The sequence below is a fragment of the Adelges cooleyi genome, unplaced genomic scaffold (genome assembly GCF_023614345.1).
Source record: "Adelges cooleyi isolate 19-005CV unplaced genomic scaffold, UGA_ACOO_1.1 ACOO_flye_CR_arks_rails_tigmint_CR_PRNA_254, whole genome shotgun sequence".
NCBI classification, from domain to species: Eukaryota; Metazoa; Arthropoda; class Insecta; order Hemiptera; family Adelgidae; genus Adelges; species Adelges cooleyi.
The window spans coordinates 92,453-110,747 of record NW_026095920.1 but is presented as its reverse complement, the minus strand read 5'-3'; the positions used below and the strand labels follow the sequence as shown (position 1 = coordinate 110,747).

General features: G+C 29.2%; 2 protein-coding genes across 2 annotated transcripts; both read right to left on the bottom strand.

Annotated features, from left to right (window-relative positions):
- Positions 1-284: 284 nt before the first annotated feature.
- LOC126837585 (uncharacterized) lies at positions 285-13,057 on the bottom strand. The gene is made up of 13 exons (XM_050571509.1): positions 13,051-13,057; positions 12,107-12,173; positions 12,005-12,034; positions 11,827-11,913; positions 3,017-3,088; positions 2,601-2,630; positions 2,358-2,387; positions 2,243-2,269; positions 2,046-2,072; positions 1,823-1,873; positions 1,479-1,508; positions 1,060-1,146; positions 285-729 (listed from the first exon to the last, which is right to left on the bottom strand). The coding sequence occupies exons 2-13, from the start codon at positions 12,165-12,167 to the stop codon at positions 473-475; spliced, it is 789 nt and encodes a 262-aa protein (XP_050427466.1). The 5' UTR covers positions 12,168-12,173; positions 13,051-13,057; the 3' UTR covers positions 285-472.
- Positions 3,267-10,942, bottom strand: LOC126837584 (uncharacterized). The gene is made up of 2 exons (XM_050571507.1): positions 10,038-10,942; positions 3,267-6,525 (listed from the first exon to the last, which is right to left on the bottom strand). Exons 1-2 carry the CDS (start codon positions 10,049-10,051, stop codon positions 4,740-4,742), a joined length of 1,800 nt encoding a protein of 599 aa, XP_050427464.1. The 5' UTR covers positions 10,052-10,942; the 3' UTR covers positions 3,267-4,739.
- Positions 13,058-18,295: the final 5,238 nt, after the last annotated feature.

The following is an 18,295-nucleotide window of genomic DNA, read 5'->3' as shown; positions in this document are numbered from 1 at the left end:
TATGTCACCTGTAGCATAAAATCTTTATATAACAACCATTGAGATGAATTTTCCATTGGAAATATTAACTATGAACCTGTCACCCAAGTTTGCACAGTAATTTAATAAGAGGTAGAACAATAAGGAAATGATTTAGAAGGATAAATAAATAGTTGGAATAGATTAGATAAAAATTTGTATGTTTTTACTAGTTCGGTAATTGTTTATTATATTGGTAGACATGTCAAAAAACAGAAATAGATTACAATATTATGTAATAACAAAAAAATGTATTGATGTGGAAAATGTTATTGAAAAAATCCACCGACGATTCACTTGCCGTCAGCTTAGGGATATGTATAATATTTAAAAAAATCAGGTTTTATAATGTATATAGTAATTATTACAATAAGATAAATTATAATATAATATATAATAAACAGAACACAGATACCAGTGTTGAACTAACACTAGGTTAGAATGTAAGTGGGTCTTATAGACGTCCAATTCGTAACTGGTCCTGGAGTGATTCTAGTGGTCGGCCTAGGTCTAAGCTTATTTGAGACCATTTGCCATCAATATAACCGTACCTCTTTTTGCCATCATTTTTATCCGTAAAGGTACATGTAAGGCCAGTTAAGTTAACCTCAACTGCTTCCATGTACAATTCTGGAGTTTGGGCACTTAAGTATATTCCGATGAAACGACACTTCGCTGGTAAAGAGGGATCATTTACATGCTGCACAACTCCTGATCAAAAATTAGAAAATATTTTTTTTAATTTGCTAATATTAGTTTACCAGTTATTACTTATCTTAATGGTTCAAAACAAAACTATTTTATTTGTAAATACGAAGTCATAAAATAATAATAATACAATAAGCATGGTGTCGTATTGTACAGCCATGTTATATTTTGTATTACATGTAAGCACGAGTAAGTAGTTATAACTTATTTGGTTAATTGTTAAAAATTCAATTCAATTGTCCCTATTAAATAACCTTAAAACAAATATATATATATATATATATATATATATTTGTATATAATAAAACCGTACAACTCCATAATAATATTTACCTAATACACGACGTTCGATTATACGTATTAAAGCTATAGCAACACATTGTCTTCCTCTGTTAGCAATTGTTATCAATGTTCCCAAATCTATGAAAAAAGTTATTAAATGACCGTAATTGGAAGAAATAAATAATATATTAGTCGCTCTTTATACATAATTTTTGCATTACATTACAAATAATTGTGATATAACTAACTTTATGTACAGCCACTTATTAGTGTTAAAACTCTTCAAATATATTCTTTCTATACTCGAAATCTCAAAAAATGTATTACAAATTAACACTGTAGTGACACACTCTCTCTCTCTCTCCTCAACAAAAAGTTTATTTCATTAAAACAATTATTTGACATAATACATTAAATTAATAAAAACAAGCTTTTAAGGCTATTTACGACTGTAAAAAATTCGTAATTACCACTATTATAAGTTTCTTCATATCTAAATCCTGTAACAAACACATCAAACCATTATACAGTTAATAAAACCCGGTTTATATTTTATACATAACATTCACTCTATAACTGAGGTTAATTAGATCAATATTAACTAATACAATATATTATTGTATATATGCTAATTATTTATTTTATAGCTATGTTTAAATAAACGGTTTAAATTATAATTGAAATGATTATTTAAAACCTTAAACATAAACACGTCATTTAGCTTTATGAAAAGTCATAAAGCTAAGTTATAAACCGAGAATTTCTTAAAAACTACCAAAATATGTAATCATTAATTTTTTTATAGTATATTTACCTAATAATTTTTCTATGTATTCTATCATTTCTAGTAACAAATTATTGGCTTCTAAAATTTAAGACAAAATACATTTTAATGTACCTACATAACTTTTTATGATTGAAACTGATGTGTCATATTGGTATTTGTGAACAGATACAGATGATTTTTTTCAAAGTATTTATAGGTAATAAATATGCAATACGTATAATAAATTTAAAATATAAAAAGGGGTTTTTACTTTTCTGTGGGTCAATATTTTTAAGTTCTGAAATTAAAACAAAAATCTTGTGTGCATAAAGAATATCAAACAACTGCATAAACTGCTGTGTCATATTGGTATTTGTTAATAGATACAGATGATTATTTTTAAAGTATTTATAAGTTATAAATATGCAATACGTATAATAAATATAAAAATTAAAAAGGGGTTTTTACTTTTCTCTGGGTCATCATTTTGAAATTCTGAAATTAAAACAAAAATCTTGTGTGCATAAAGAATATCAAACAACTGTATCAAAACGCTTTCATAGAGTACAATGAAAATTATTACCCGGTATTCCCAAGACTATTTCTATTTTATCTGAAATTAACAACACAAAAATTAATGATACTGCAACTAATTTTCTATTCTGTTATAAACAGGAAGACGAATTTCAAGGTAGAAAAAACATGTGAATTAGTAACTCAAAATAAACATGCTCTACTGTATATTCAATACGATAAGAGTCTTTGGAAAATTCTATAGGAATGAAATATTGGAAATATTTTCATAAGACTCAACAAAAACTATTACCTGGTACAGCAATCAAAAAAATAAGTTTGCCTAAAATGAAATTGACATTACATAAATTAATGATATTTAATTGGATTTTCTATAGTAAATTATTAAATTATATAATTATAAATTAGAAGGCGTAGGTCAAAGTAGAAAAAAACTATATTATAGACTAAGGAATCTGTATGAATATAATGGCCGAGTTGATGCAGTTTAGGCGATGAGAATAAAATGTATTAATCAGACAAAGTTGATAAAGCTAGCATCAATAATTTTTCGTAAAGCATCTATTTAAATTTCGGTGAAAAATATAATAACTATAACAGCCATCAATTGCATAAAGATAAACACGAGATGCAGTTATTTTATTATTTTCAAATATTTTTTTCTACTTTTGTCTTGTTGTTTTTTATAATGATTATAATCGTGATTACGTAAACTATTCTTGTAGCAATCCTTAGCATCGATATCATAAACCATTGTCTCAATTACATGCTCCAAATCATCTAGAATAAACAAATGAAGATTTTGGCTATACTAGAATAATATAGATTATTAGGAATTATTTTTTTTTTATAAATTATGTAGCAACCCTGTAGCCCTGTACGTATGTATTGCAGGCTGTTTGAGTGTTGTTACAATCGTGGTGATAGGTTTTTAGATATTTAATAGAATAACTTCAGAGTAAATCACAAACATTTAATTTAATATACTTATAAAACATGTACAACGACAAACAGTTAATAGCATAAGTTCAGTATGCTTCAAAAATATGATGATTAAGACAATTATAAGCCGCTTAAGACTTCAAAAGAAGATGATAGGTAGAAACTTCAAGTGTAGTGTATGGTGGTCCCAGTACATCTGCTCTGCTATGACTGAAGTTCTCCCTTATATGTTGGTCCGCTCGCTGAATGGCCGTGGGAATCCTCGCAATTATCGAAAGTCCGCGTGTGGATGACCTCGCTCGTCCATGACATCCGCTTATGTCAACGGTGGAGGAAGGGTAGAGGCATGAGAGTGCAGCCTTCGCATGGTCGAAATTGGCTAGCTTCGATGTGAGATTCGCACGGTAGTTGCCAAAAACGTTAAGTTTCTCTTAGTGGTTGGCCTCGTGTTTGAGGTCAACTGTGAACAGAATTGCAAGTTGTCTGCTTTCGCAAGATGCTGTAATGACCTTTTGGGTCTGATGTGAAATCGGCACGTGTGGTACATTCATATTTAGCAATATTTAATAATGAGAAGTTATATAATATAATATATAGATATATGTATATGTTAGTCCTGATAAGTTGTACAATGTAATAAATATATATATGTATCTATTAGCCCTGATAAGGGTGGGTCCGTTACATCTCCATCGTTTTTTTTTAGTTTTTTGGACGTAGTACAAAAAACTTCATTAAAGGTTACAATTTGCTTGGGATATGTTACATAAAGTGTTGTGTTACATGATTAAATTCATAATAAAATGTATAAAGCTTAAAATGCTTCGTGTTCTTAACTAATTTGCTTAAGAGGTTAATAATGGTTAGTTAACAATATATATTAATGTGGTTTCCTTTAGAACAATAAAAAGGTGGTTAGTACTTATTTGTATAATATATTAGATTAATTAGAACATTTTTTTTTTTTTTTTCGCATGTGCGCTTATTTACATACATAAAATTATCCTTATTCTAATGGTAGTAAGACCCAGTACGTTAGAACTTAATTGAATCTTAACTAAATGGTTTATTACCGGATGGGAGAAATGTAGTAGTGATAGCTTATAATTTGAGTTACTGTTTAGAATAAATACTACAATAGAGGATTATGTATATCTATATATATTATTTTTTTTTTTTTTTATCTCTACAAATCTCAGGGCATATGATGTTTCCAGCCCCTAATAGAACGTGTGGTTCTGGGAAGTAACGTATCTGCGGCCCGGTTGTGAAGAGATCGACTGGCGTCGTTCTCCTAGGGCGTGTAGACACGCGTCTAACTCGCACTCATCATCGTCCCCTATGTCAATGTATAGGCTTAAGGCCATGGTTGTATCATATGGCCCTTAAAATATATATATATATATAAATGATTCTTATTAGTGAATCTTTTAATCTAACTGCTAAACTAAATTTCTACTTTTACTTTCAGTTAATATATTATAAAATGTTAATCTACTCCTCTTAATTCTACTCCTTCTTCCTCTCCTGGAGTATATACAATTTGACGTCGCGGTTGACGTAAAGAATTCCGATGGTTAATGTCATGTAGATAAATTATGGCAAGTATCATTAGTAAATTAATTGAACATATTATAAATAGGATATAGTTATAATAAAAATGTTTGTTTGGTGCTTGCAGTAGACTTTGTTGAAGCTGCAACTGAGAGAGGGGTTTTCCCGTATTTAAAAAATCAGTTATGGACCTTATTGGTGATTGAAAAGGGTCAAGGATTTGATCAACTAAAGTAGAAGTCAAAATGTTTGCTTCTTTTATTGTTACATTTGCTATGTAGTTACCATAATTATCTTGTTCGTTAGTTGGAGTGCTTGGAATTAATACATGATCGGCACCATAAGCCTTGCAAGTTTCGTTAAGAGTTAAAATACCAGTACCCATTATATCAATGAGTGCTAGGGACTTGTTGGTGCTGTTACTGCAGGTAATAAGTATTGACTCCCCGTTTGAAATGAAATACCATTTATTTTGATGTGTTAACTTATAGAACACCGTAGTACCTAATTGGTTGAATGTTATATCACAGACAGCTGGTGCTGTGTCTAACTCTTGGAATAATAAGGCTTCGCATAAGGGTTTATTTGAGGTTAGATGTAATGGATAAATTTCCGGACATAATCTAAATTCGTCGGTTTGTTGGCATTCTACTTGATCAATCCTTTCGAAAGTGGAATATAGCTTTCGTGAGGCTGTCATAGCTATGTAATGGAATTTGGGCTTGATAAAAACACAATTATGGTTAATACAAACAGGATGAGGTAATATATGAAATACATCTAAGGTTTCATCATATGTTAACGGAATTCCTATTTTTAGTACAACTCGGTCGTTAGAATAATATATAGCTAGTTTGGATACCTTTAGTAATTTAGGTATATTTCGTAGTGATAAGGCGTAAGGTAATTCGGTGTTTGGATCGAATTGATCTGTAATGGACTTAAGTTGTTCTAGAATTGCCTCGTCATTAATCAGACTAGGGTGTATATAACCTAACCTAGCGCTTTGGAGTATTTCAAAAAGAGTGTTCGCTTCTAGTGAAAATTGATTAAGTAATGCGTTTAGAGCTAAAGCGTTGTCTATTCGAACGCGATCCAAATCTCCTATTGTGTTATTTTGGTCATATGCGGATATCATTTCCAAAGTATCAACAGACGGCTGCTTAGAAGTAATGTTAGGAAGGCCAAGGACCTTTGTTAGAATTGGTAGAACCGAATGTTCACCTGATAATGCCTTGTCTATTATTTTATCTGAATTTTGTATACATAGCTCACTGCATAATCCGAATAATAGGCGAGCTGCCTTGCTTAATAATTTAAAAGGAATTCCCCGCTTTGAACGACTAGGTTCAATAGTTCTGAAGATTAAATCAGTTTTATTTACAATGCTAGATAGAGAAACCCTGGCTTGTGTGTTTAAAGTTAGACAATGATCGTGAATAGAATTAATATAGCTTTCATTAATTGATGCTAATTGAGGGGAAAATGATTTAGTAAAGTGTTCACAATATTCGTATGATGCATTAACCCTTGCCTCTAGTAGTTGGGCATTCTGATTGTACTGACTTAAGTCTAAATAAGTCAATAGAGTAACTTCCTTGGTTTGAACCTTAAGAGAATCAAGTTTTTCATAGTATAACCCGCTTTGGGTATCGGATAATGTGTCAACGTGGTACCGAAAATCCGCGCAGACTGTTCGAAGTATACACATTCCTATGACCCTGAAATGTTGTATTTCGTATTAGAATATATCTTAACAACCCGTATAGCAATTTGTTGCTATATTTGTTTTCTATTTATCCAAGTGATTGAAAAAAGTGGTTTAACAGTATTTTAAATTTTAAATCTTTAGCTTTTTAAAGAAAGAAAAGAAAACTATCATTTTATTTTAAAAGTAATTAAAATAACATAATATCTTAGTTTATTATAACATATGACAGACATAATAATATTATTTCGTATCGCGTGTCGCCGATACGTGTCTTCGTTCGTATATGATTATAATACGGGGTTTGGTTGATAAATATCAACGAGTCGATTATCCGAGTAGAATTAAATATACTAATATCGTTTGTACGGTGTAAAATAATGTTGTGTTATACTATACGTACGGTATAGTATAGGCACTGAAAGGTAATATATTTTTTTTTTTTTTTACGTGACATACTTCAAATTCATCTAAGTTGTCATAATTTAATTCGTTTATCTGCGAGAAACTAAACGGTTTTGTTGCGTTTCATTTATATTTATTGGCAAAACGCCATCCTTTATTATACTAGTTATGTTAGCGCTGGTAAATTACCAGGTGTAAATTGTAATTTATTCACTAAAATACGTGTGTCTTCCGATAATGGATTTATGATTATATAATTTACTGATGTCGTTCATGTCGAAATTATCATGCTAAACTTGGTATTTAATTCGCGAGCCAATAATATATATTTTTTTTTCTATTACATACAGGTATGGTTTCACTTTTTATCTCACGATTCGCGTTAATAATTTGTTCACGTCGGTTAACCCGTTCAATTTTTTTTTTTTAAATCAATTTAATTTCGATAGCTGGATCTATTTCGATAGAATTTGCAGCGTCGTGTTTTTCAATTATATTACTCGCGTTAATTAATTAATTTGTGTTTTCGATAGATTTATCATTAGTATTCATTTTATCACGCTTTTTTACCGCGCTACTATAAAGCATTTTACTCGGTTTCATCGAAATATTTCTATCATTACTATGTAATTTAATCGCGTTATTCTTTGATATCCTGCTATCTATTTTTTTTTTTTTTTTTTTTTTTAACCTCATGGCTATAATCGAAATCATTATTATCATTAATTATATTAGCGGTTTCAACCGTACCGGGATTAATGTTTAATTTACATGTTACCGTTTTTATCGATAGTCTTTTTTTTTTTTGAAACGTTCAAAGATTCGTTACTTTTTATAATTTTTCCAACTTCTTTATTAGAATTCGCGTCATTTTTAGTTTTTAGTGGAAATTCAACGATTTAGGTTGATCTTTCCACTCTTAATTTATCATAACCTTGTATATTTAATTTATCTTTATCATTATCAACATGCAGTAGGTTTCTGCTTAATTTTATCTTTTGTTACATTAATATGCAGTAGGGTTCTGCTCAAATTATTTTTTATATCAACATGCAGTAGGATTCTGCTCAAATTATTTTTTATATCAATATGCAGTAGGATTCTGCTCAAATTATTTTTCTTTTATATCAACACGCAGTAGGATTCTGCTCAATTTATTTTTTATATCATTGTTTAATACCGGAGTTAACGTCTTTATGTCCGTGTTACCGTAACTAAGGACTGTCCCTTCAAGACATCCTGATTATCATTTTTATCGTTAATTTAGTTCACTGGAGTTAACGTTTGAATTACGTGTTACCGCGATTAAGGACTGTTTCCGTGAAACATCCACATTAGCATTTTTATTGAAAGTATAGACTACCGGACTTAATGTTTAAAATTCATGTTACCGTGTCTTGGGGACTGTTTCCGTGAAACACCCAATTTAATATTTTTATCGTTTAGTGCCATGTTCAACACCTTTCCTATTAATGGACTTATAATTTTATGATTATCTCAATCGAGTATATCTAAAATTTATCCAATGGATTGGGTTTTTTATGTTCTGTTAGAAATTGCCTTATACTAAAATCCGCCATAAGTGTAAGGATGCTATTTGCCCATCCGTTCTAACTTAGCAGTAAAAATAAAATTTTCAGAATATTAATTTGTTTAGCGTTCTAATACAAATTCTTTTCAATATCAATACTAAACTACGATTCAAATTTTATTTATTTAAATAGCCTAACAAAGTACTCTGGAAAATTGGTTAGGATTGGTTAAAAAGAAAAGTGATCAGTTTCTCGTTCTAACATCCTTGTGTTAATCAATTCCAAGCCTAACAAGATATATATATATAACGTGTATATATATAAATATTTTCATAAAATTGGTATAGCAAAGTGGGAAAATAAAAGCATGAATAGATCCGCAGATCGGTAAGCTTCCTTCTAAACATAAAAAGTGGCCCTTTTCAGGCGTTTAATAAATAAGTAATATTTAACTCGAGTCGGCAACTCTAACAGAATGGCGAACATATTATATTTATTTATATATCTATTTTTTTTTTTATACGCTACATATTATTTAATATATGTATTATAAAGAACAGCATTTTACTTATTAACTTATAATTCAAATTTTTTTTTTTTTTCTATAGGCAACACCCAGAAACTCGCCAAGATTGCCATATTCATAGTTATTTATTTACTTCTAAATTCGTATATATATATATTTTTTTCTAACTGAAAGTTACTTGGTTATAAGTCATTAACCACAATTGATTTAATTATTTAGGTAATAATAATGATTTTGACATTAACAATAGTTAAGTTAATTTATAATATAGGTATTACTGAGACGTATATGAACTTTTGATTCGATTTATGGTCTATCAATCTGGTCAAGGTGTTTCTAGGTGTTATTTCTCTTTAAGTGATAAGCATTTTTTTTTCTTTCTATCACTGGAAATGCGCCGATTGGCGATTCAGCGATCTCTCTTTAAAAATGATGCCTGTACCGTTGCAATCATTACATATAGCTGGACGAGTTCGAACAGAAGTTTGATAATTTCTATTATTATTATTTGTATTAATACTATATTTCATACGTGATTTACAAAAAAAGGAAATATGGCCAAGCCTATTACAAATCCAACAGCGTGTGTTTGCATACTTGTTAATGTTAACATTACTACGGTCAATAATGTTAGAAACAGTCTTAGGTGATTGAGATTTTTGTTTAGGTTCCCTTACACTAGATTTGCTAACATTACGTTGTGAATTATAACATCTATCTATTTCTTTTTCTATTGATTCAACTGACCTCCCCTTAACATCCTTATCTACTATATCGTTACAATCATTTCCTATGTCATTGTTTCCTATTTTAATTAGTTCAGGGGATTCTATAATTTCTGATTCAAAAAATCCTTCATTACTACTTTCATTACTATCGCTTTTGGTCAGGTCTATTAATTGGTCTATAACTTGATTTCCTAAAGTATCTTTTGATTCCATTTTTTTTTTATTTTTTAAATTTTGGGAGATGACTGGGCCTACCTACACTTAAGATTATCACTTATATAAAACAAAAATTCTTAACTTAGCTTAATACAATTTAAGTTCCTTATCTACTTACAAAAGAGCGTTCATATTTGAATGGTTCTTCCAAAAACGTCGATTTCAACGAAGTGCTTCAATTAACTTGTCCCTTCCAGTTGAAATCAGTTGGACTTGATGTCGTTACCGTCTTTGAACGATCCCTTTAGACTGCGCCAATGTAGCAACCCTGTAGCCCTGTACGTATGTATTGCAGGCTGTTTGAGTGTTGTTACAATCGTGGTGATAGGTTTTTAGATATTTAATAGAATAACTTCAGAGTAAATCACAAACATTTAATTTAATATACTTATAAAACATGTACAACGACAAACAGTTAATAGCATAAGTTCAGTATGCTTCAAAAATATGATGATTAAGACAATTATAAGCCGCTTAAGACTTCAAAAGAAGATGATAGGTAGAAACTTCAAGTGTAGTGTATGGTGGTCCCAGTACATCTGCTCTGCTATGACTGAAGTTCTCCCTTATATGTTGGTCCGCTCGCTGAATGGCCGTGGGAATCCTCGCAATTATCGAAAGTCCGCGTGTGGATGACCTCGCTCGTCCATGACATCCGCTTATGTCAACGGTGGAGGAAGGGTAGAGGCATGAGAGTGCAGCCTTCGCATGGTCGAAATTGGCTAGCTTCGATGTGAGATTCGCACGGTAGTTGCCAAAAACGTTAAGTTTCTCTTAGTGGTTGGCCTCGTGTTTGAGGTCAACTGTGAACAGAATTGCAAGTTGTCTGCTTTCGCAAGATGCTGTAATGACCTTTTGGGTCTGATGTGAAATCGGCACGTGTGGTACATTCATATTTAGCAATATTTAATAATGAGAAGTTATATAATATAATATATAGATATATGTATATGTTAGTCCTGATAAGTTGTACAATGTAATAAATATATATATGTATCTATTAGCCCTGATAAGGGTGGGTCCGTTACAATTATCGCCAATCGGCTTTTTTTAAATAATACAAATAAGTAGGTACATACAACAGTATAAAAGAGGAAAACAATTAATACAACAAATGAACTACCACTGACAATAAAAATAAATCATAAGCCTCCGTACAAAACTGTACAGTGTCATTGTATTCACGCATCATCCTAATTAGGGTGACATTTTTAGCTAAATTCGTTCTGCTCAAAGGTAAATAAAATTGACTTTGAAGCCTAGTATTGCTGGGTACAATAATATTGTGTCGCCCCAGTAAACGCGGAGCATCAATATCACCATTCAATAATTTATGTAAAAAATTAATCCCGAATTTCTTGCGTCGTTGGTCCAAATACTCAAGCTTGAGTACTTGATTTATAGGAGCATAATCGTGGACTTGGTGTGCGATATTGAGAGAACAACCAGCAAAACTAAGAAACCTGTTTTGTACGTTATTAATTCGTCGTTTGTCAACTGCTGTGTAAGGTGGCCAGATCAATGCCCCATATTCTAAAGTCGACTGAACAAGGGTGCTATAGAGTGCAACTAAACAATCACGAGACTTAAATTTGGATGAATTACGACGAATAAACCCTAACACACGCAGAGCTTAACCAACAACGTAGTCAATATGAGGTCGAGGGTCAAGAAAAGGGACATAAAGCAAACCTAAGTCATTTACTTGACAAACACCTTTTTAGATAATGATAATGATAATGTGTATATTATACTGCTCTGTACAGTGTTCTACATATTATGTGGTGCGCTTTTTTTTAACTATTGATAAAAACTATAGTTTTTAATTTACTAAACACTTGACAATTAAGGTCATATAACAAAGCTTCTATATATTTTAGTATATTATTTAAAATATAATATCTTACTCGCTGCGGATCTACCTCCAGATACAGTTCTACCTCTGTTATCAGTTAAACCATACTTATGATGAGCAATAATGTCATAGGTTTGAGCTGTGATACATAGTTTAAAAAAATTTGTATAAGAACAGTGGATTTGAAAAACTTAAAAAACTTTTGTTTAAAAAATAAATTGGTTACTGACTTATCTTGTAAACATAATCCATATAAACCGCTGTAAAAAGGTGAAATATTGAATTTTTTTAATTTTTCAAACTATCTTAAACTGTTAAAATAAAATAATTACCATTATCATCTGCCAAAACATCCACGAAGAAAAAATATATAAATACACAGAAGAGTTTCATTTTTATCTGCGAATAATAACAAATAAAAGAACATTTTATATGAGCCATAGTTGCCTCCGGTTCAAAGACGAGAAGGTTATGGTTTTGCGAAGCAGTTTTAATATAATAGATAAATAAATAAATATATATATATATATATATATATATATATTATGTACTTATACATTTTTTTACCAGACTTATAATATTTCCTAGACCGTTAAACTAATTTTTTTGTATAGGAAGGTAGAAATATAATTTGAAAGGTACATAATTTGGCAAAAATTACAGTTATTTCACTATAATAAAGGTAGACAAAAATACAATTAATTCTATTAACTATTTAAATTGTATAAAAAAAAAAGGGTATTCATTTCTGTCTAATATACGTGTACAAATTTGTTTTTAACGTTTTGTTTTAAAATCGTCAGAAATAAATTTAAAAACATGCAAAAACATTTTTTTTTTAATTTTGACTTAACAATAAAAGCAGATAATGAAAACATTTCAATTTTCAAATCACTTACTTTTAAAAATAAAATTGAACACGTATATGAATTTAGTTCTCTACAAAGTTATTTTTTTTATATCTTTGTACTGTGAAACCTTTTTGAGTAATGTCTACTTTTGTTAGGTATTATGAAAACGATTTAAAAAACTACCATGATTCACTACACTTCCTTTAGTGTACTTCAAGCCAAATAACGAAAAACCTCAAGATATATTATTGAATTCTCTCCAAAATGTGGATTGTGTAAAACGATGATTAAGAATCGATAAAAAAATAACTAGCAAAAATAATCATTATTATTGTTCTTAAACACCACAACTTTTGACTCATAAGGCTCATGCCTTTTTAGTTTCAGCGTATTAAAATTTTTTAGAGTTTAATAGAAATACTTACATAAATTGAAGAGGTAGTAAGAGTTTCTTGGACAACAATCGACTTGTTAAGCTTTTGAAACTAAATGTTCTACTTGCGACTTATGGATGGGCTTTTTATCGACCGAAAAATCACAATCCGAATATTTTTTTGCAATACAAATATGGTTATTTACTTACAGAACTGCTTTATTCTTTTTCTTTTTTTTTGATTTATCGTGTATACATTACTAAGAAATCGGCGTATGGACTATGTTTTTCTACACAATACACTTAAATAAAAAAATATATTATTTGACGAAATAGTATTTTTTTTTTAAATGTTATTATGAACTTACAACAACTGTTTCAAATGTTCCAACTATTGAAATTTGAAACACTTTTACCTTTATTGAAATACTAAAATTCGAATAACATCCATTTATAATTAGTTAAAATTGAATAATCATTTTCAGCAATAATTTATAACAAAGTGCCTTATGCTAATTATGTTTAATCCAAAACAATGGCCAGACCTTTGAGTTGTTAAACGATCTCGAATTAATTGACTTGACGGCTTATCGGATGGGTTAATGGTTAGGATCACATAACTGTGTGAAATTAGAATTTTAATCAACCTCAACATGTTTATCACTGTAGCTACCTTGGTTATAAATTATCAAAATTTACAAAATTATATTTGTCAACAAAATGTGAATAATAACACTATGATCGTCTTCTATATGCTAAATGCATGTAGATGCTAAATAAATATTTGTTCAGACTTTAACGCCAAAACAGTTCACGAAACTGTCATAATCTACTCTACAAGGTTCTACTATGAATTTAATGGTCATCCGAACCTCTCGTTTATAACCACGCTTCTAGTTCACTATCAGACATCTTGAAGTCTTCAACTTTGAAGATATTTTACGTCTTAATACTGTATCACACGAATTTTTCTCATCTATCATTGTTCGTCGACAATTCGGCTTCTAAAAGCTAGCCCAAGGTCATCATTGCGATCAATATAATATTACAGTTTTTTCAAAAGCAAAAACTACGCAATCAAGCAAAAAAAATAAAGCGTACTACACCGAATCAGGAATTACTTATATCGTTTTACTCTTAAATCAATAGGAAAATCAAACTTTACCAAAGTCTTCCTCTCTCTCCCCTCTTCCTCAAGAAAAAGTTTAATTTATTAAAAGTGTTGTTGAAAACCAAACATTACATAAATGAAATGAAGCACATTCGAACTCGTTTAAATAAGCTTTAAAGGCTATTCAAAAATTCGTAATTACCTTGGTCTTCATTGACTTCAGGCAATTTGATTCCTGTAACAACTACATCAAATCATTATGCATTATGAGTTTTGAGTTAAACCCGGTTTATATAATATTACAGTCACTCTATAACTGAGATAATTTAGACCAATTAATTAATGCAAAATAATATTGTGTAAATGTTAATGTATTTAAAATAGCGATGTTTGAATAAACGGTTTATATTTCGAATGATCATTAAAAGCTTAAGCATAAAATATATATAGCTTTATGATTTCATATTTGAATAGGATATTGTAGAGTTACAAATGTGTAGGTAACTATCAATTTTTCAAATGTTATATTTACCTAATTTATATTCTATTTCTTCTAGCATAATATAATAACGTAACGAATAGCTTTAAAATTAAAACAAAAAAATAAATTTTATTTTACCTACACATAATTTTATTATTAATATCGATATGTCATAATGGTATTAGTCAATTGGTAGTTAAGTATATTAAATATAAGTATACTCATGCCTAATAAGACTAGGGCCTCGGTAAAAATTAGGCTTAAAGAAGTAATGTGAAAGCGATTGTCTAAATGTTCATTTTTCAAAAACAGTAATTTAACCCTTTCAGACCGGCGTGCTATTTTAATGGCATAACAAAATAATAGCCGTTATAAAATTAATTTCTTTGTGTAATTTATATATATACGTAAAAACATGTGTAGAATAAGTTAAAAATGATAAAAATGTAGTACGGGCAAAATATGAAACGATAATGAAAGATTTTTAATAACAAAAAGGTTTGCTGAAAGTTTTTTTTCGTATTCTCTTCCATTATCAAAAAAAAAAAAAAAAACAAACACTATCAGTAGAGTAGGTATAATAATTATTGGAATCATTAAATAAGAACCGAAATTAGTCATACTAAATGTGGCTTTTTATAAATGTGTTTTGTTCACAAATTTTGAAAGTAATAGACTGACGAAGGTTCTAAATAATAAATGTTCCTCAAATGAAGTTATTTGAAAATTTAATGTGAGTTTAATGCTGAAATATCTCTAATCCAACTGTAATCTAAATCCTACCTGGAATATATATACCGGATTCGGTCATGATGCACACAAATAAATAAAATGATTATTTCAGGTTTCTTTCTCAAAAATGTAATGAACATAAAAGATCTATCATTAAGATGTAGGTATTGTACAAAAATTGTATTATAATAAAACTAACAAAACATAATTAATTAAATATCTAGTAAATATCATGTATCATTCAATGCAGTTGAGATGAAAAGCATCGGCATCTTCCCTTGAACGAATTTTCGTTATGATTTTCTTCCAAAAGTCTCATCGACAATTACGGTTTACTGTTCCTTATATTTTAATATTTGATTGGCATTTACTTGTATTTAAAACTTCTATTTGATTCCTAATAAAGTATTTTTATAAAAAGTTTTTTTATATTATTTTTTCAGGAATTTAACAGCTATTTAACAAAATATATGTGTCTAATTAAAAATATTTTATAACATCTAAAAATATAAAAATATTTGATTGGGATGTATAAAATTATTTAATAAATAGTTTTAAATATTAAATTAAGTATAAATGTATTGATCAGAAAATTAGTTGAACAAAATATTATTTTGCAAATTAGAGCCTATGGAATATTAAGAAAATATTTTAAGATTTTATTAGTCCATTTCAGTGTTATAATTTGAACATTTTAAAACATACAAATTCGGTCTCTACACCTATCACTCTAGGCAAAAAACTGTGATTTTATAAAATTTTGCAATCAACACCAAACAAATACCTATGTAGTAGGATCAACCATAGTTATTGTTAATATAGGGATACAATAAACTAATAAAATTGCTTTAACTGAACATTTAGTTGACCCAACTATTTATTTAGCAATTATAACGATACTTTTATTGTATCTATAAAGGTATTAATGATAATTATAGTTAAACAATAATTTGTTAGTGATACATTTTAAATAAAAAATTTTAAAAAAGGCCATAAGCGTTAACATAAATAAAAGTTCAAAACTACCTATCGGAGTTCATCTACAACAAATGCTTCGAACCAAAAAACCAATTATGAAATCTTAAATCATTCCATTAATATATAGGTACAAACAAGTTCCCGAATGAGAATATAGTTGGATTTATAATAATTATCTAACCATTCTCCACGAGATAGGTATCATACTGGCAGCCAATAAATACATTTTTTCTTTCAAATTATTTACTCATTTTTAAAGTTGTTCGTTATGATATGTATTTCAATATGAAATTAGAAACTGACCAGTAACTATTGCAGATTTCAGTCAAAATTTGAATGGCTGTTTGCCACTCTTAGCTGCTTCATTTGATTCACGAATCGCTGACCAGTCAGGTCTTTAATTAAACAGTAAAACTTTAATTTCGTCGATTTTATTTATTATGTGTTAAAAACGCTAATGCGATTATGTGATATTTGCCCTTATTACTAAGTATGTTATAAGTTAGTATAAGAACTCCTTAAAAAAATATCAAATATGATGGTATAAAACCATTTGAATTTATATAATAGGTAATAAAAAGTATTAGTTGATTTTATTATATAATTTTTTTTATAATAAAATATACCATTATAATTCACTATCTACTTTTTTTGTCTGTTATATTTGATAACATTACTATGGAATAATGTACAGATACTTTACTTAGGTATTTTTTAACTTTTCATAAGTTAAATAACATATGAGTTTTTCATTATACACATACACAATCATAATAACAGTCTATGTAGCCAGATTTTTTGTACTATTCAAGGCGTTAGACATAAATGACCTTAAATTTACTGTATGTACAATCACAAATTTCGTTTTTTAGTGTCTTTGTTTTTTTAGTTAGGGCCCACAAAAAACACATCACTAAATCAATACACATCCACATAAACGAATTTATCTATTTTGTATTTAGCACACAATAATGCGTTGCAAAAAGAAATTGAATTCGACATTCTTTTCGATTTAAAATATTATGTAGGATGATTTTTTCGTAACCGGCATTGTTCTAAATTTAAATCATATTTAAGCCAATCCAATACCACTGTGGTTAACCAACCAGGATATTTTTTTCCACAACTAGCTATTTGTTTAATATATTCTACACTGACTTATTTAGTCATTCAACATTATAACTCCATTTAGGGTATGTCACCTGTAGCATAAAATCTCTATATAACAACCATTGAGATGAATTTTCCATTGGAAATATAAACAATGAACCTGTCACCCAAGTTTGCACAGTCATTTGATAATAGGTAGAACAATGAGGAAATGATTTAGAAGGATAAATAAATAGTTGGAATAGATTAGATAAAAATGCAACTTTACTAATTCGGTAATTGTTTATTATATTGGTAGACATGTCATAAAACAGAAATAGATATACAATATTATGTACTAACAAAAAAATGTATTATGTGGAAAATGTTATTGAAAAAATCCACCGACGGTTCACTTGCCGTCAGCTTAGGGATATGTATAATATTTAAAAAAATCAGGTTTTATAATGTATATAGTAATTATAATAAGATAAATTATGATAAATTATGTAATAAATAGAACATAGATGCCAGTGTTGAACTAACACTAGGTTAGAACGTGGGTGGATTTGGAGGATGTACAAGTTTTAACAGGTCCTCGAGTGATTGTAATGATCTTGGTGGGTCATCGAAACTTATTTCAGACCATATGCCATTAAAATAGCTGTACTTCTTTCTGTCATTATTTTTATTCGTATAGGTACATGAACTATCAGCTGGGTTAATATCAACTTTTTTTATGTATAATTCTGGAGATTGGGAACTCAAGTATAATCCCATTATACGACACTTCACTGCTAAATTGGGGAAATCATTTTGACGCTGCTTATATCCTGATCAAAAATTAGAAAATATATTTTTTTAATTTGCTAATATTAGATTACCAGTTACTACTTATCTTTATGG

Coding starts and splice junctions, on each gene's coding strand:
- LOC126837585 (XM_050571509.1), bottom strand. CDS start 12,167: ATGAAACTCTTCTGTGTATTTATATATTTTTTCTTCGTGGATGTTTTG. Junction 3,089..11,826: donor TGGAGGTAGATCCGCAGCGA/GTAAGATATTAT, acceptor TGTTTATTCTAG/ATGATTTGGAGCATGTAATT. Junction 2,388..2,600: donor TTTTTTGATTGCTGTACCAG/GTAATAGTTTTT, acceptor TGTTAATTTCAG/ATAAAATAGAAATAGTCTTG.